General features: G+C 45.8%; 1 protein-coding gene across 5 annotated transcripts in view; it reads right to left on the reverse strand.

Annotated features, from left to right (window-relative positions):
• The window catches only part of cbsa (cystathionine beta-synthase a), a 61,334-nt gene that overhangs the window by 13,411 nt on the left and 28,259 nt on the right, over positions 1 to 19,664 (reverse strand). For 2 of the 5 annotated variants that reach the window (XR_012098855.1, XM_073044736.1), the window contains exons 5-15: positions 18,498 to 18,577; positions 13,239 to 13,373; positions 8,014 to 8,083; positions 7,498 to 7,589; positions 6,782 to 6,907; positions 3,380 to 3,464; positions 3,076 to 3,181; positions 2,918 to 2,995; positions 2,669 to 2,803; positions 1,826 to 1,934; positions 1,026 to 1,086 (exon numbers count right to left, since the gene is read on the reverse strand). Coding sequence is in view for 4 of the 5 variants with exons in the window: in XM_073044736.1 (XP_072900837.1) it covers positions 1,026 to 1,086; positions 1,826 to 1,934; positions 2,669 to 2,803; positions 2,918 to 2,995; positions 3,076 to 3,181; positions 3,380 to 3,464; positions 6,782 to 6,907; positions 7,498 to 7,589; positions 8,014 to 8,083; positions 13,239 to 13,373; positions 18,498 to 18,577 (1,077 nt within the window). In the remaining variant the exon portion in view is untranslated. Of the gene's footprint in view, positions 1 to 1,025; positions 1,124 to 1,825; positions 1,935 to 2,668; positions 2,804 to 2,917; positions 2,996 to 3,075; positions 3,182 to 3,379; positions 3,465 to 6,781; positions 6,908 to 7,497; positions 7,590 to 8,013; positions 8,084 to 13,238; positions 13,374 to 18,497; positions 18,578 to 19,664 lie in introns of all 5 variants that reach the window. The other 3 variants (XM_073044737.1, XM_073044735.1, XM_073044734.1) reach the window with 2 other exon arrangements.

The raw sequence follows: 19,664 nt of genomic DNA on the forward strand, positions 1-19,664 counted from the left end.
CACCACTAATCTAATTTTCAAAGGTGCAGTGTTTACCCGGATCTCTCTTTCCTTTCTGTAATGAAAGCTTCTATTCCTCACCATTTACATTTGCTCATGTTTCCCTGCTTTGATGCAACAACAATCTGCCTACTGCTAAACTTTGCCCTTGCTTTCTCTTTCACCATCTGCTGAACACTTGTGGTAGATTGACCAGTCCACGTCTCCCTCCCCGTTGTCGGGCTCACATCTCCTTTCCTGCCGCCGAGCCCACGTCTCCCTTCCCCATATTTGAGAGTCAGCTGCTGCCTGCCAACTGCCTTTATACTTGTTCTTGCTCTCACCAGCGGTTTCTGAAATTCTCTCCAACTCCAGTTTGCAGCACACTTCCCTGGAGCAGCCAGAGCACTGATCAGACACAGGCAGTGTTGTGTCTGCCCTGTGAGTGAACAATGTCATTGTGTAGGGAAAGGTTCATTCTGCTGCACTGACCCAACCTCTGCTTTCCTGTTATGTTTGTCAATGAGAAACAGCACTCTTTCACTTTCCCTCATCTCACTCAGTCCAGTGACATTAATGCAAGCACTCCAATGCAGTGCTAGAAGTCTATACTGAGAGCTGCATCTCTTAGCAACACACATAAAATGCCAGAGGAACTCAGCGTGTCAGGCAGCAAACATGGAGAGGAATAAACAGTCGACATGTCAGGCTGAGAACCTTCCCCAGGACTGCATCTCTTAGACCAGACTTCGACAGAGTCTGATGTCTCAAGTAAACTCACAGGATCCTGATGTAAATAGGTGCAAGGGCTCAAGCCAGAGCGCTGGCTTCGACCTGCCTTTGCCAAACAAGTTTTCTAGTGATCACCACATTGCTTTTGTGGGATCTTCTCTGCGAATTGGAGAGTGCATGACCTGCATTTGTACAGTTACCACAGTTCTAAGATCTCAGAATGCTCTGGGTCATCCCAATTGTGTGATATAGAGATGGAAATCTTTCACTATTTGCAACAAACAATGCCCCTCCCCACTCTGTATCATTCCTACCGATGGGAAGAGCTGTCTGACTGTTCAGCATGTCCAGCACCAGATCTCGCAAGGTTGACACCTGATAACAAAGAACCACCCATAATGATGACACGAAACTTGGAAAAAAAGTAAATTGTGAGGAACTTAGAAAGGTGTCAGAGCCAGAGTACAGAAACAACAGGTACTGAAAGCAAAATTAACAGTAATTACTCCGAACAGCAGAGCAGGTATTACAATGATTGTGATTGAACAAGCATGGAACCGTCCCACAAGGGGCAAGGCAAGCCGAGAGGTTACTAATGTAATCCTCAGCTTTAACTTGGACTGAATGAAAACCAAGGAGTCTTTGAAATGAGATTACTGCATCCAACACCAAGCAGGGTAGGAAGGCATCACAACAGTCCCAAGCATGAGGTATCAGCACACACACATACCAAATGCCAAAGGAACTCAGTGGACCAGGCAGCATCTATGAAGGGGAATAAATTGACATTTCGGGTTGAGATCCTTCATCAGGATTGGTAAGGAAGGGGCAGAAGGCGGAAGGGAACTCCAGACTGAGATTCTTACTGAGTTGATTAGGAAAGAGGCACTAATAATCCTGAAGAATTTTAATAAAAGGAGGAGAGTTAGTGAGCAGAGAACAAGGAACAATCCATACACTGCCAAGGGCTTTGCAAAGACAGCAGGGATATGGGACTTCTCAGAGAGCTCTTTGCAAGAGTCTCTGCAAGCAAGATGAGCCAAATGGGTCACTGCACAGTTTCCCACTTTAACTTCAAATACTTGAGCCCTACAAAGCAAGTGAGGATCAGTACCTGTGGAAAGTGCTTGATAAGAACTTGAATGACTGGATCATTACGTTGGACTTTCGCAGTCAGGATGGAACTGAGCATGTGACTGAGAGTCACCACTCCCAGAACCTGCCTGAAAACACAAACATACAAGATTCACAAAGCAGACAGCACCTGCTAGAAAACTCCTGAGTGGAAACATTATCACCCCAGCCCAATGAACGGGCAGAAGAATACAGGACGATGGAGTGAAAACCGCACACGCCCCCACCTTTCACCAAAGCCAGCATATTTGATTTGATAAGACTTTCCACATGTCTCTTCCGTCTCCCTGAACCACGGTTTCCCCTCTACCATTGCAGACCTCTTCTCATCCTGCTCCCACCACTCCACTCCACCTGCTAGGCAAAATATAGAGCTCCAATGCCCCTATATATATCAACAGCAGTATCCCCATTCATAGTTTCTATGAGATCCCACCACCACGTCTTCCCCTCCCCCTTTCAGCTCCTCACAGGGATTGTTCCTCATTTCTCCATATACCATCAAGCATGTCCCTTCTGGGGGATCTACCATCTGCTCTGTAACCTCTTCCCTTCCCTCCACACAGACACACAGTCTTTCCTGGTGATTCCAATCTAGTGACCAGCATTCCATGTTCACAGCATGCTCTCTGCATTACCAAATCTGAACTCAGATGAAAATCTGGATTTGAGAAGGACCCTAAGACACCAAACAGCTGCCTCATGAATCCCCCGTCCTACTCCCTCTGACCAAACCCTCTTACACTGCCAGCCTAAGGGACACCAACTTATCGTCTATCTGGGCAGGGTGCAGTCTCCTGCAGCAGAGAATGGCTTCACTCACCCTGCCTCAGTGACCACAGGAGCCTGGTCATATCCTTTCTCATGTAGAATCTCCATGGCTTCTCGACAGGACACAGATGGTGGCACAGTCAGAGGCGCTAAAATTTTCAGCTGCTCAACACGAACTTTCCACCACCTGAAAAAGTACAGAAGCACCATAAGCATCCTCAGATGTCTCTAAATGAAGACCTGTCCTTCTACAGCCTTCATCCAAGGGCATCTACTCCCATTACAGAGTCAAATTGCTTACCAGGGCTTCTGGCCAGGTTCTGCAAGTTTCTGTTGGAATCCCTTTTGTACCATCCATTTATTACTGAGGAACTTGGACCTGCAGGAACAGAAATGGTCAGTGCAAAGCTCCACCTTTTCTCAGCCTGTCACTGCCAGTACCCAGGCCCAAGGGCTTACATGTAGTTTCGGATGGAGTCCGGGAGGATAACCACACATCGCTGTCCTTTCTTCAGGCTTCGGGCTGCTTGGACAGCAATAGAAACAGCACTCCCTGAACTTCCACCTGAAAGAACAGCCAAACGTTAGTGACGGTGAAGTGCAGACCAGTCAAAGGACATTCCCCAACAGACTGTATACAGAGTAAACCCCCAGCTCCCCACACACACACCCACCCACCCCCCCCCCCCCCTTAAATCAAGGGCTGGTCCAAGGACCTCACCATCCATTCCTATCCACAACCACACTCTAACCGGTTTCTCACCACACAGTAGTCCCTCTTCTCTGATCAGCTGGCGGGCCATTTGAAATGAACATTCGTCATTGCTCTTGTACCACTTGTCCACAACCTGCAGAGACACACACTGGTTAGACACCCTAACTCACATATCAAACGCCCAAAACACAGGGGCCACAAACCTAACTGTGTGAGGTGGAACCCATCTGAATCTCCATCCTTCCAACCCAGAGCTCCCAGGCCAGAAAGCCCAAACTACACAAAGTGACGTCTGGAAATGGCAAAGAGCAGAGCAGTCATTCAGGCTTCAGCACAGTAAATGGTTAACAGCTGAACACAAGAGCACACGATGCAGGAGCAGAATTAGGCCATTTGGCCCATCAAGTCTGCTCTGCCATTTCATCATTGCTGATACAATTTCACTCTCAGTCCCAATCTCCTGCCCTCTCCCTTCGTGCCCTCATCAATCAAGAATCTATCAACCTCTGCCTTAAATATACATAAAAACTTGGCCTCCTCAGTTGCCTGTGGCAAAGAATTCCACAGATTCACCACTCTCTGGCTAAAGAAATTCGTCCTCATCTCCATTCTAAAAGGACACCCCTCTATGGTGAGGCTGTGTTCTCTACCCATCCACTCTATCAAGTCCTTTCACCATTCGATGTTTCAATGAGGTCACCCCTCATTCTTCTGAATTCTTGTGAGTCCAGGCCCAGAACCATCAAACACTCTTCATATGATGTCATTCAATCCTGGAATCATTTTTGTGAATCTCCTTTGAACCCTCCCCAGTTTCAGCACATCCTTTCTAAGGGGCCCAAAACTGCTCACAATACTTGAAGTGAGGCCTCACCAGTGTTTAATCTAGTCTCAACATTACATCCTTGATTTTATATTCTAGTCCTCTTGAAATAAATGCTAACATTGCACAAGGACTCCCAAATCCCTTTAACCATATATAACCATATAACAATTACAGCACAGAAACAGGCCATCTCCGCCCTTCTAGTCCATGCTGAACACTTCCTCTCACCTAATCCCACTGACCTGCACTCAGCCCATAACCCTCCATTCCTTTCCTGTCCATATACCTACCCAAATTTGCCTTAAATGACAATACCGAACCTGCCTCTACCACTTCTACTGGAAGCTCATTCCACACAGCTACCACTCTGAGTAAAGAAGTTCCCCTTTTAGTCACCCCTAAACTTTTGCCCCTTAACTCTCAACTCATGTCCTCTTGTTTGAATCTCCCCTACTCTCAATGGAAAAAGCCTATCCACATCAACTCTATCTATCCCCCTAATAATTTTAAATACCTCTATCAAGTCCCCCCTCAACATTCTACGCTCCAAATAAAGACCTAACTTGTTCAACCTTTCTCTGTAACTTAAGTGCTGAAACCCAGGTAACATCCTAGTAAATCGTCTCTGCACTCTCTCTATTTTGTTGACATCTTTCCTATAATTCGATGACCAGAACTGTACACAATACTCCAAATTTGGCCTCACCAATGCCTTGTACAATTTTAACATTACATCCTAACTCCTATACTCAATGCTCTGATTTATAAAGGCCAGCATACCAAAAGCTTTCTTCACCACCCTATCCACATGAGATTTCACCTTCAGGGAACTATGCACCATTATTCCTAGATCACTCTGTTCTACTGCATTCTTCAATGCCCTACCATTTACCATCTATGTCCTATTTTGATTATTCCTACCAAAATGTAGCACCTCACACTTATCAGCATTAAACTCCATCTGCCATCGTTCAGCCCACTCTTCTAACTAGCCTAAATCTCTCTGCAAGCTTTGAAAATCTACTTCATTATCCACAACGCCACCTATCTTAGTATCATCTGCATACTTACTAATCCAATTTACCATGCCATCATCCAAATCATTAATGTATATGACAGTATATTTGCCTGCCTTTTACATTGCCACTCATCCTGTTGACTGCAATTTTTCCCTATCAACAGCCTTTCTTCTTCTTGTTTTACGGCAGTTGGTACCCAGCTTAATGGTGCATTACCACCACCTTCTGCTCCGGAGTGTGGATCAGATGATAGACTTATGTAAGGGGTTTCTTCTTTATGTTACTGCGAATGTTAATCAAAATGGCTTCTTTGTTATGTTAAAAGTAAGAATGCTTCGTTGTTATGGTAATTGATGAGAGAGCGCTTTCGCAGCTTGTTTGGGTTATAATTACTGATAACGAAGATTGTATTCATTTGTTAACCAATTGGGATAGATGTTATTCTTTCTTGTGGGTCCGTAAACTAGTGTTGCACGGACTTTTGGGGAGTTGGAGGGGAGATTGCGAGGAAGGAGGACGTACTGGATGTGCTCTGGTCGACTACCGAGGTTGGTCCCAGGCAGCAGGTCGAGGTCGGAGAAGATTGAATAATGGACCGAAGACTTCGATAGTTGAGCTCTAACAGGTGTGCACGAATTGACTGAAAACTCTGATAAGTTTTGGCGCCTTTTCTTTCTTTTCTTTCATATATATTGTATCACTATTAATTACCTAGTTCTAGGTAGGATTTATAAAGTGTAATTTGTAAAATGTACATTGTGTGCTGGCTGATGATTGATGTTTGAGGCCATATCAGGGGGCATTGCACAGCAACCGACACAACCGAGACACAAGGATGGGTGGGGACGGGGTCTCCCCTAGATGTGTACAAGCCGATATAGCTGAGCATTACACTTACATTCTAAATCCCTTCACACATTCACACACACACCCACCCACACTAATCTACACTTTATCCTTCCTTCTTTGGCCATCCTAGTACCCTGTTCCTGCTTATTAATCATATCCTATTAAAAAAACCCTGTATCCCTTCAGAAAGCTAAAAGTACCCTGATCTTTGCCCTCTCACCCATGCCCAGTAACCCTCTTAATGTGAATTCCTGCATCCCCAATTCCCTTAGATTAATTCTCATCATCTCTCTCTGTATTCCATACTTCCTGTACCTCACATTGCCTGTTTGTACCTCATCTTCAGCACTATTATCCACCTTTCCTATGCTACTTCTCACATTGAAATATATTAGTCGCAACATGCTCAACTTTTTAACTCCTGACTTTGTCTGAGGTCTTTCCAACATCTGCCTCCCCAATCTCTCTACTAATTGTTCTGACACTCTGGTTCCCATCGCTCTGCAACTTTAGATAAACTCCATAGTGCAGCATTAACAAACCCCCTCTGCTAGAATATTAGTCCTGCTCCAGATCAGATGCAAACCATCCCATCTGTACTGGCCCCACCTTCCCTGCAAGAGAGCCCAATTATCCAAAAATCTTATGCCCTCCCTCCTACCACTGATGTGACTTGCACAATGAAACAAAGTGCAACCATTGTTCCTGTTCAGAGCCATGTCTGGAGAACCTGCCCGTCCCCGGAGAGAGACTCACCGATCGGTCAAGAACCGTAGGGATAAAATCGTAGCCTATTCCTTCCACTTCATATGTGCTGATATCTGTTTGGTTCAGATGCTGAGGTTCTGCTAGGATGGAACCTTCTGGATCCACTCCAATAATCTGAAGAAAAACGTCACTGTGAGACACCCAGCAAAAGCAAAGCAAGTACTACTCCCTATTGGCACAATGTCTCAGTAAGTGAAACAGCTCACACTTGGGCTACGCAACGCCCCGCAGACATGCCAGCCAGTCATTGACAGGATCTACTCACATCTGACAAAGGACAAGTAGTGAGGGGCAGTCAACTTGGCTTTGTTCTGGCAAACTTCATTTCTTACAAAACTGAACGAGTTACTTTGAGGACATAATAACATAAGAAATAGGAGCAGGAGTAGGCCATCTGGTCCATCGAGCCTGTTCCGCCATTCAACAAGATCATGGCTGATCTAACCATGAATGATTGATGAGGGTAGGGGAAAACAAGGGGAAATAGTCCAAGATCATCTTATGACTCTCCACAGCCACTCCATTTCATTCCTTCATTAAACCTGGCTCTCTCTCCCAGCACACACGTGGAGCCTCAAACACCTTCCCAAACGCACTTGCAGATGGGCAATAAGAGCTGGTCTCACTGTCCATAGATAGATCCCACATACCACGGCTCCCCAGTCCTGTGGACCCACAGGTGACTCCATCATCCCCCTCACTACCTGACAGTTTGGACATCTCTCCTTCAGCTTTCGAGCAATCCCAGTGATGGTTCCTCCAGTTCCTGCTCCGGCAACAAGCATGTCCACCTTTCCTGTCAAAAGGAGCACATGGGAATGATTTGTTGGTAGTCTCCACCTCACGTTCTTCCCAAGAGTTGGATCACTCTATTTGAACTGCTGGATGCAAGTTTCATTCTGTTCCTCATCTCTGCCCAACCTCTATCAGGACCAAGGAGATTTTCACATCATTTGTTTCTTCACTGGTTCTACACCTCCCACCATTCAATGTCACATTCCTCAGCCCAAACCGTACTTACACCCTGACAGCTAAGAGTCAGAACCCTGCTGACCTGACCCACAGCTCAGCCTACTCTCATAGACCTCCCCCACAGTCCAATCTACACCCTCCCCCTCAGCACAACCTACTCCGCAGTCTCCCATGGTCCAACCCTCCCCCCTCCCGAGGGTGATCCTGGGCAACACAGCATAGACCAGAGCAAGGGGTATGTTTCCTACCATCACACTGCCAAAGGATCTCCTCCGCAGTTTCATCATAATGGACCAAAGGGTTAGCAGCATTCCGATACTGCAAGAGAGGAAAGAGCTGATTAAGGAGCTGATACTCATCGACTACGTGCAGGCTAATGGCAGCTGGACACTGCGTCTGCCCAGTGCAACCAGACTGTGAGAGTGTGGGAGGGCCCCCTACCTCAAAATGGCATAGACCACACCAGGACACAAAGTCAGTTTCAGTAAGATCAGTGTTGCACAGCACTGAAACAACATATCCCTGCTAAAGAGATCCCAATGATCCATAAATCTGAAACCCTCTCCCTTGCACCAATTTTCAGTTATGCATTCACCTACTAAATCACCCTATTCTTACCCTCACTGGCACATGGCACAGTTAGTAATCCAGAGATTACTACCCTAGAGGTCCCATTTCTCAACTTTCTACCTAGCTCCCCAAAATCTCTCTTCAGGACCTCTTCACGTTGTCTACCTATGCTACTGGTGCCAAATGCACTTAGACTTCAGGCTGCTCACTCTCCCACTTTAGAATTCCATGAACCTGAACCGAGACATCCCTGACCCTGGAACCTGGGAGGCCACATACATCCAGCTGTCTCTATCGTGCCCACAGCACCTCGTCTCTGTTCCTCTGACTACTGAATCTCCTATCAACAGTCCTCTTCACCTCTCTGCTCTTCTGAGCCACAGCAACAGACTCAGTGCCAGAGTGCTGGTCACTGAGGCTCCCCCCCGGTAGGTTGTCCCTGTCAACAGTATCCAAAGTTGTATAATTATTATTGAAGGGAACGGCCACAGGTGTACTCTGCATTGGCGGTGCATTTCCCTTCCTTCTCCTGACAGTCACCTAGTTACCTGCCTCCTGCAAGCTAGGGATGAATACCTCCCTGTAGCTCCAATCATCTCCTCATTCTCCCCTATGAGTTGAAGGTCATCGAGCTGCAGCTTCAGTTCATTAACATGTTCTCTCAGGCGCTGCAGTTCGATGCAGCTGTGTTTATCCAGGGGAATGGAGGTCTCCCAGACTTACAAATCTCACGCACGGTATAAAATACTGGCTCTAGAGCCATTCTCACTACACTCCTATGCCCTAACAGACAATGAATGAACAAATAAGAACAAAAAGAGAGAAACTTACCTCACCAAAGCCTGATGAGCCAAAACTACTCTGAACACAGACATACTCAAAAGAATGGTCGCTTCGCTTGTACTTGCATTATTTTTATTCGCCCTTGCTAATGAATTCTCTCCTTGATTGGTCAGAGCCCAACTCAGAGAAACTGACATGAAGCTCTGCATTTTTAAATCTTGATTGCAGCCCTGACTGAAAGGTACCTCTGCTTCCACACTCACTCACATTGACTGTTCACAGCCCAATACATGCCCGCTGACCAAGTTGTCTCCTGTGTTAGCAGAATCTCATGGTATAGATGCACCTCATCCCTACTGACCAAGTTGTTTACCTGTGCTTGGCCCATTTCTTTCTAAACATTACCTTTCCACATACCTGTTAAAATGTTTTTAATTATACCAGCCTTTACAGCTTTCTGGCAGCTCAGATACAAACCAATCTGTGTTTAAAAAAAAAAATTAGTTCTCTAAATCCCCCTTAAACATTCTGCCCCCACCTTAAACCCAAACTCCTTGGATCCTCAAACACCCTACCCCTGACCTTCAATCTCTCTCTCTCTGGCTTTAGGCTTCATGGTTATGGGGAAGTGGCTCTTATTGGCCCACAATTTGGCTCCTCTCCCCACCGTAGCCTCCCCTGCTCCAGAGAAAACAAACACAGCCTGTCTGGTCACTGACACTGTATCCCAAGTAACATCTTGATGAACCTCTCCATTCTTCCTCCAGTGTAGCCATCACAGTATTCCAGCTGTGGCCTAGCCAGTGTTTCACAAGGCTGTACTACGCTCCCTGCTCTTTTATTCAGTACCTTGGCTGATCAAAACAACATCTTGTATGGCCTCTCTCCCACCTTACGTACCCATGTTTTATCCACAGGAATCCTTAGGCTTATTGCACAATAGTCCTTCTGTTCCACCACACTCCCTACAGCCCTGCTATTCACTGAGTATGCCCTACCTAATACGACCTCCCAAACTAGAAAACTTTCACGCATTTGGAATAAATCCCAGTTACCAATGCCCTGCCTAATTAACCGCCTGATGGAATATGTTCCTGTAGCCTGAGCCAGAAGTAACCAATCAAGCCTATAAGAGGGAGAAATCTGGTTGAGTGGTGCCACAACAACAACCTCTTACTCGATGTCAACAAGAACAAGGAGCTGATTATGGACCAAGCAGAGGAAACCAGAGGTCCATGAGCCGGTCCTCATTGGAGAATCAGAGGTGGAGAGGGTCAACTACATTATCATATCAGAGGACCTATTCTGGTCCAGTACTTAAGTGCAATTACAGAGAAAGCACGGCAGCACCTCTACTTCCTTAGGCATTTTCGAAGAGTTCAGCAAAGTAATGGAAGGGGTAATCAACAGAGCTATCATGCAGCACCTACTTGGCAATAACCTGCTTACAGATGCCCAGTTTGGATTCCGTCAAAGCCACTCAGCTCCTCACCTCATCACCTCCTTGGTCCAAACATAGACCAAAGAGCTAAATACCAGAGATAAGCTGAGAGTGATAGCCCTCGACATCAAGGCAGCATTTGACAGAGTATGGCATGAAGCTGCCCTAGCTAAAATGGAGTCAATGGGTATTAGGGGAAAAATCCTCTGCTGGTTGGAATCATACCTGACACAAGGAAGATGGTTGTGGTGGTTGGAGGTCAATCATCTCATCCTGAGTTCCTCAGGGGAGTGTCCTAGGATCAACCGTCTTCAGTCACTTCATCAATGACCTTCCTTCCTTCCATCATAAGGTCAGAAGTGGGGATGTTCGCAGATGACTGCACAAAGTTCTGCAGCATTCAGGTCAGGAGTGTAATGGAACACTTGCCACTCGCCTGGATGAGTGCAGCTCCATCAACACTCAAAAAGCTTGACACCATTCAGTACAAGGCAGCCCACTTGATTGATACCCCTTCCACAAACATCCAATTTCTCCACCATCAACAAACAGTTGTTTACAAGATGCACTGCAACAACACACCAAAGTTCCTAAGGCAGCACCTTCCAGATCCACGACCACTACCATCTAGAAGGACGAGAACGGCAGACACCTGGGAACACCACCACTTGGAAATTCAACCCCCCCCCCCCCAAGTCACTCACCATCCTGACTTGGAAACATATCGCCGTTCCTTCATTGTCGCTGGGTCAAAATCATGGAATTCCCTCCCTAACAGCACTGTGGGTGTACCAACACCTCAGGGACTGCAGTGGTTCAAGAAGGCAGCTCATCACCACCTTCTCCAAGGGCAACTAGGGATGGGTAATAATTGTTGGCTTAGCTGGCAACACCCACATTCTGTAAATGAATACAGTAATATAAAAAGATTCGACATGACATTTAAAACTCTGATAAACTTCTACAGATATGATGTAGTGGAGAATATACTGACTGGCTGCATCACAGCCTAGTATGGAAACACCAATGCCCTTGAACGGAAAATCCTTCAGAGTACTAGATACGGCCTGGTCCACCACAGGTAAAGCACCCCTATCACTGAGCATATCAATACAAAGCACTAGGAAAGCAACATCCATCATTAAGGACCGCCACTACCCAGGACATGTTCTCTTCTTGCTGCTGCCATCAGGAAGGTGGTAGAGAAGCCTGAGGATCCATCCCACCACGTTCAGGAACAGTTATTACTCCTCAACAATCAGGCTCTTGAACCAAAGGGGATAACTTCACTCAACGTCACTCAGTCCAACTGTTTCCACAACCTAAGGAATCCCTTTCAAGGACTGTTCATCTCAAGTTCTTGATATTTAGTACCTATTTATTTATTATTTCTTCTGCTTTCTTTTTGTATTTGCCCAGTTTATTACCTTTTGCACACTGACTGTATGCCCAATCAGTCTTTCTTTGATTCTAGTTTGGTTATTGGATTTATTGTGAATGGGCATAAGAAAATTAATCTTGGGGTTGTATATGGAGACTTTGGTAATAAACTTAATTTGAACTTTGAAGTAATGTCGAGACTATAACCATCGACGTCCTGCTCTGTCATCTGGAACCAGGCTCACTGAACTCGTGCTGCAGGTGCTCATCCCTCCTCATAATCAAGACCTTTATTGAGGCCTCAGCCTGCAACCCTGAGCCTCTCTTACCAAGCCAAAAATGGAATCAATTAATTTCTCATTTCCATCAGTAATCCCCTTCACTTACCTTCGACATCCGTCCCCCACCACTCCCTGGGCTACAAGTCCTATCCCCACTCTATCTGCTTCTACCTGTTGCCACCAGCCCTGGTCTCTCCCTTACTTACACCTTCTGGTTTCCCCGCACAGGCCTGATGCATGGGTTTGAGCTGAAACTTTGACTGATGCACCTCAACCCAATGACTTCCCCAGCAGTCTACTTTTGGTCCTGGATCCAAGATTGTTTTCATTATATTTTTTGTGACTGTATTTTATTTTCTAATGTGCAGTCTTATTTTCTACATCCACCCTTATGTTATAACGTGTTTTCTGTGCTGTGACTACTGTGTACAACATTCCTGGGGGGCACCTTGGCCCCACAGGAACACTGCTGCATTGATGTGTATGGTTGAATAATTAAACTTGAACTTGAAGTTGTCTTGGGCCCCGTGATTTCTAACCTATAGCCAGAATTGTTATTACACCTTTACATTCCTGTTGCTCTAAACTTACTGACCATTGTGGGTCCCTTTTTATTTGAAATCCAACCCATTAGGTCTGATTTGAGGAATTTCCTGAGATATCACCCCCAATTACTGCCATTCTGAAGATTGTTATCAGTCAGTTTGAACAAGCTGGTCCAGGACCCATTCATTGCAACACGTACAAAAGCTGAATGAACTCAGCAGGTCAGGCAGCATCCGTTGAAATGAGCAGTCAACGCTTCGGGCCAAGACCAGTCCTGATGAGTTCATCCAGCTTTTGTACGTGTTGATTTGACCACAGCATCTGCTGTGTACTTTGGGTTTCCCATTTATTGCTGATGTTTCTGTGAGTCTATGATTCACCACCTCACATCATGTCTCACCAATTCAGTTCAATTATTCAGAGTCAACCTTGGGCCAGTGGAACCAGGGCCAGGTGTTAGCTCAATACCCACCTGGTCCAGGATACATGAGTTGGGAATTTCATTCTTCAACTTCCAAGCAACACCAACGTGTGATTCTGGTGAATCGAAACTCGCTTGGGTGGGTGTTCGAACAATCTCGGCACCAAGTGCTCGCAGTACATCCACCTGCAGAGGAGGAATGTGCGTCATTGATTTCAACAGAGAGATGAAAGGCAAGCTTACCGAATGCACATCAGAGGGTGAGAAATGGTCTGGACTCTAACCCCATTCACACCAGGACAACACTGACCTCCAATCACACACAACACCTCAATTCCTACTGAACCAAATAGAGTCATAGAAAACTACAGCACAGAAACATGGCCTTTGGCCCATCTAGTACATGTCAAACCATTTAAATTGCCTAGTCCCATCGACCTGCACCTTAGCCTCCATACCCTGCCCATTCATGTTCCTATACAAACTTCTCTTAAATGTTGAAATCAAAATTGAATCCACCACTTACACTGGTAGCTCATTCCACACTCTGTCAACCCACTGAGTGAAGAAGGTTCCCCTCACGGTCCACTTAAACATTTCACCTTTCACCCTTAAATCGTTGAGGTTGGGTTGTTGTCCCACCCAACCCCAGTGGAAGAAGCCTGCTTGCATTGACCGTATCTATACCGCTCATCATTTTGTATCAAATCTCCTCTCAATCTTCTACATTCTAAGGAAAAAAGGTTCTAACCTATTCAACCTTTCCTTAGAACCCAGACCTAGCAACATTTGTAAATTTTGTCTTTATTCTTTCAATCTTATTTACATCTTTCCCGTAGGTAGGTGATCTAAAGTGCACAGAATACTCCAAATTAGGCCTCACCAATGTTTTATACAATTTAAACATATCATCCTAACTCCTGTACTCAGTACCTTGATCTATGAAGGCAAATGTGCCAGAAGTTTTCTTACAACCATATCTATCTCCCACACCATTTTCTATTTATTATGGACCTTTATTCCCAGATCTCTCTGTCCTACTGCACACCACAGTGCCCTACTGTTCACTGTGTAAGGCCCTCTCTGGTTGGTGCTCCTAAAGTGCAACACCTCCCAGTTGTCTGCATTAAATTCCATCTGCCATTCTCAGCCCATTTTTTCCAGCTGGTCCAAATACTACTGCAAGCTCCAATAGTGTTTCTCGCTGTCCACCACACCTCCAGTCTTGGTGTCATCTGGAAATTTGCTGATCCGGTTAATCAATTCATTATCCTCCAGATTGTTGAAATACATGACAAACAACAACAGACCCAGCAATGATCCTTGTGGCACACCACTAACACAGGCCAGAGAGGCAGTGAGCTAATACTGCTCTCCGGCTTCTCCCACAAAGCCAATGTCTAATCCAATTTACTACCTCATCTTGAATGCCAAACGACAGAACCTTCTTGACCAATCTCCCATGCAGGAATTTGTCAAATGACTTGCTGAAATTCATGTACACAACATCCACTGCTTTGCCTTCATCAAATTTCCTGGTAACGTCCTTGAAGAATTCTAGAAGATTGGTTAGACACAACCTACCACACACAAACCATGCTGAAATATCTTTAATCATTCCATCTACCCAAATAGCTATACATCCAGTCTCTTAAAATACCTTCCAGCAACTTTCCCACAATTGATAGCAGATTCACTGGCATATAATTTCCTGGTTTATTTTTACAACCTTTCTTAAAGAGTGGAACAACACTAGCTATCCTCCAATCCTCTGGCACATTGCCTTTCAATAAGGATAATTGAAATATCTATGCTGGAGCCCCTGCAATTTTTGCACTTGCCTCCCATGGGGTCTCAGAGAACACCTTGTCAGCCTCTGGGGATTTATCCACCCTAATTTGCTTAGAATAGCAAACAGCTCCTCCTCTGTAATCTGTACAGGGTCCAAAACTGCTGCCTTGCCTCACTTCTGTGTCCATCTCCAGAACAAACACACGTGCAAAAAATCCATTGAAGATCTCCCCATCTCTTTTGGCTCCATAAAGAGGCAGTGCTAAGCAAACTTGTGGCTGAAAGATAGACAAGTCTCCTGCTCCTGATGGAATGCATCCCACGGTACTGAAAGATAGACAAGTCTCCTGCTCCTGATGGAATGCATCCCACGGTACTGAAAGACAGACAAGTCTCCTGCTCCTGATGGAATGCATCCCACGGTACTGAAAGATAGACAAGTCTCCTGCTCCTGATGGAATGCATCCCACGGTACTGAAAGACAGACAAGTCTCCTGCTCCTGATGGAATGCATCCCACGGTACTGAAAGATAGACAAGTCTCCTGCTCCTGACGGAATGCATCCCACGGTACTGAAAGACAGACAAGTCTCCTGCTCCTGATGGAATGCATCCCACGGTACTGAAAGACAGACAAGTCTCCTGCTCCTGACGGAATGCATCCCACGGTACTGAAAGACAGACAAGTCTCCTGCTCCTGATGGAATGCATCCCACGGTACTGAAAGACAGACAAGTCTCCTGCTCCTGACGGAATGCATCCCACGGTACTGAAAGAAACGGCAGAAATCATAGTTGAAGCTTTGGGTATAATTTACCAAAATTCTCTGGATCCTGGGCAGGTCCCGGCGGATTGGAAGACAGTGAATGCCACGCACTGCCAAAAATGGATGTTGACAAAAGGCAGGAAACTGTAAATTAACATCTGTAGTTGGGAAAATGCTTGAAGCTATCATTAAAGAAGAAATAGTGAGGCATCTGGACACTCAAAGCTGCTACGCAGGTTGATTGTGTGGTTAAGAAGGCCTTCATCAACCGTGGGACTGAGTTTAAGAGCCAAGAGGTAATGTTGCAGCTATATAGGACCCTGGTCAGACCCCACTTGGGAGTACTGTGCTCAGTTCTGGTCGTTTTGCTACAGGAAGGATGTGGAAACTATAGAAAGGGTGCAGAGGAGATTCACAAGGATGTTGCCTGGATTGGGGAGAATGCCTTATGAGAATAGGTTGAGTGAACTCGGCTTTTTTTCCTTGAAGCAACAGAGGATGAGAAGTGACCTGATAGAGGTGTACAAGATAATGAGAGGCATTGATTGTGTGGATGGTCAGAGGCTTTTTCCCAGGGCTGAAATGGCTAGTACAAGAGGGCATAGTTTTAAGGTGCTTGGAAGTAGGTACAGAGGAGATGTCAGGGGCAAGTTTTTTTTATGTAGAGAGTAGTGAGTGCGTGCAATGGGCTGCTGGCAGTGGTGGAGACGGAAATGATAAGGTCTTTTAAGAAACTCCTGGATAAGTACATGGAGCTTAGAAAAATAGAGGGCTATGGGTAAGCCTAGGTAGTTCCAGGGTAAGGATATGTTTGGCACAGCTTTGTGGACCGAAAGGCCTGTATTGTGCTGTAGATTTTCTGTTTCTATACTTCTAAATGGATCCATCAGGCAGACGCAGCATGGATTCAGCAAAGGCAGGTCCTGTTTGACAAACTTACCAGAGTTCTTTGAGGATATAATGAGCACAGTGGATAGAGGGGAACAGATGGACGTTATTTACTTGGATTTCCAGAAGGCGCTCGATAAGGTGACACACAGAAGACTTATCCGTAAGATAAGGATGCATAGAGTTGGGGGTGATGTATTAGCATGGATAGAGAATTGGTTAATAGAAAGCAGAGAGTTGGGATACATGGGTGTTGCTCTGGTTGGCAATCAGCAGTGAGTGGTGTGCCACAGGGGTCGGTGCTGGGCCTGTAACTGTTCACAATATACATTAACGATCTGAAAGAGGGGACTGAGTGTAGTGATCTACACTAATTTGAGTTGAAAAGCAAATTGGAATGTTGGCCTTCATTGCTAGAGGAATTGAATTTAAGAGCAGGGAGGTTATGCTGCAACTGTCTAGAGTACTGATGAGGCCGCACCAGGAGTACTGTGTGCCATTCTGGTCTCCTTAATTGAGGAAGGGTATACTGGCTTTGGAGGCTGTGCAGAGGAGGTTCACCAAGTTGATTTCAGAGATGAGGGGGTTAGACTATGAAGAGAGATTGAATCGCCTAAGTCTGTACTCACAGGAATTCAGAAGGATCCTGACCAATCAAGAATTTATCAACCTCTGCCTTAAAAAATATATATATAGATAGATAAACTTGGCCTCCACAGCTACCTGTGGCAAAGAATTCCACATATTCAGCACCCCCTGGCTAAAGGAATTCCTCCTCATCTCCATTCTAAAATGTACCCCTCTATTCTGAGGCTGTGTCCTCTGGTCTTAAGACTCTCTGTAGGAAACATCCTCTCCACATCCCCTCTATCAAAGCCTTTCACCATTCACTAGGTTTCAATGAGGTCACCCCTGATTCTTCTGAATTCTAGTGAATACAGACAGGCACTCTTCACACGGCATTTCATTTAACCTCCTTTGGACCCTTTCCAGATTCAGCACATCTTTTCTAAGGAGCCCAAAACTACTCACAATACTCCAAGTGAGGCCTCACCAGTGCTTTATAAAGCTTTTACATTACATCTTTGCTTTTATATTCTAGTACTTTTCAAATGAATGCTAACATTGCATTTGCCTTCCTCACCAGAGTCAGAAACATAGAAATCTACAGCATGTTACAGGCCCTTCGGCCCACAGATGTGAGTCTGTCTGTTCAGGAGCTGGATGGAGTTGGATCAGTCTTCATCTGGCATCTCACCCACAGCCGTTCCAAATGGGTGGCCCTGAAGTGGCATCGCCTGATGGAGTCCTTGAAGCACACAAGCCTCCATAAGACGTGTTGATCCAGGTCGTGAAGGAATAAGAACCTTATGTTTCTTGCAACAGTCTGCAATCTCTCTGCAAACTAAATCATGCAGACTGTTGGGTGGTTTGCAATATATCCTCATTAACGTGGTCATACCTTCCTTATTACTTAGTTCCACCCTTAAGGCCTCACTGGACAAGTTTTCCAGTCTGTCCTGGCTGAACATTGCCCTGACATTTTCCCTGACACACTCCTCCTCCTTTAACCCCTCCATTTCTGTCACATTCAAAACAGCAGAACCCCAGAATGTTGAGCTGCAATTCCCACTCAAATGTCACCCTCCCTTTCCTGACTCTTTCACGTCTTCCTGCTGACCTACACCCACCTAGAAGAGCACACACACACACACACCCCCCCGGAGCAAAGTTCAGGGAGCGCACGTACACGCACATACATACACACACAATCACTCAACCAGGGAGCAACGTACACACATGAACATGCACACACGTGGGAGTTGCCTACACTTTAGCAGTCAGTGAAATGCACTTGGGTTTTACCTTCTCTGAGCTCATCTTCTCCGGCAGCACGATGATACAGCGATACCCTTTCACTGCTGCTGCCAGAGCCAGACCGATTCCTGAAAACAACACAGAGACTAAGTCAACGTTCACAAAGATGGAACCGTGTACACCGGCCGTGTTGTGAGCTCCATTCCAAATCTACCATATACTACCAATTTCTACGATTTTCTTAGCATTTTTCTGTTCAAGTAGCTAAAAGTCACATCAGATATGATAGACTGACCCTTCTGAACATCAGAAGGATGGAATTTACCCACTATGTGTCACCTTTCCTACACTGGGAACTCCTGCCTGCGCGATGCATGGGAAACTCATCTCTTACACCACCACTACCTCGGAAGAAGCGCTGGAGGCGAGGGAGAAGGGCCAATGTCCTGGTGAGGATAAGGCCGCTCCCTAATGTACTCCTGGCTACCGTTCAAGCCAGAATCTCCTATCAGTAGGAAACAAAGGAATGTGATGTTTTGTGCTTCGTGGAGACCTGGCTGGAGCAGGTACCGGATCATGCCATCAAGCCTTCTGGATTCTCCCTGTTCCGGGTGGAGAGGTTGAAAAACCTCACTGGGAAGAGAGGAGGGGTATGCTTCATGGTCAACAATGCTTGGTGCGACCCCCAGAATGTGCATGCACTGAAATCCTTTTGTACCCCAGACCTGGATTACCTGGTGCTGCTGTGCAGATCCTACTGGCTGCCTAGGGAGTTCACGGCTGTCATCGTCACAGCAGTGTACATTCCACTGCAGGCTGATACTGACCTGGCCCTCAAGGAACTGTATGAGATTATCAACACATTAGAGACTGCACACGGGCTGCCTTCATCGTTGCCGGTGACTTTAATCTAACATCACTGACGAAGGTCTCTCAAGTTTTGTCAGCACATCCAGGTGAGCACTCGTGGAGATAAGACACTTGACCACTGCCACACTCCCTTCTACAACGTTTATAAAGCCCTCCTTCGCTGAGCATTTGAAAAATCACACCACTCTTCGATCCTGATTTTGCCAATGTACAGGCAGAAGCTGAAACAAGAGGCGGCCATAGTTAAAACCGTCCAGTGTTGGTCCGACCATTCGACCTCCATGCTGCAGGACTGCTTCGATGACATTGACTGGAATGTTTTCCATGATGAGGATGTCTCCAAGT

The sequence above is a fragment of the Hemitrygon akajei genome, chromosome 5 (genome assembly GCF_048418815.1).
Source record: "Hemitrygon akajei chromosome 5, sHemAka1.3, whole genome shotgun sequence".
Lineage (NCBI taxonomy): Eukaryota > Metazoa > Chordata > Chondrichthyes > Myliobatiformes > Dasyatidae > Hemitrygon > Hemitrygon akajei.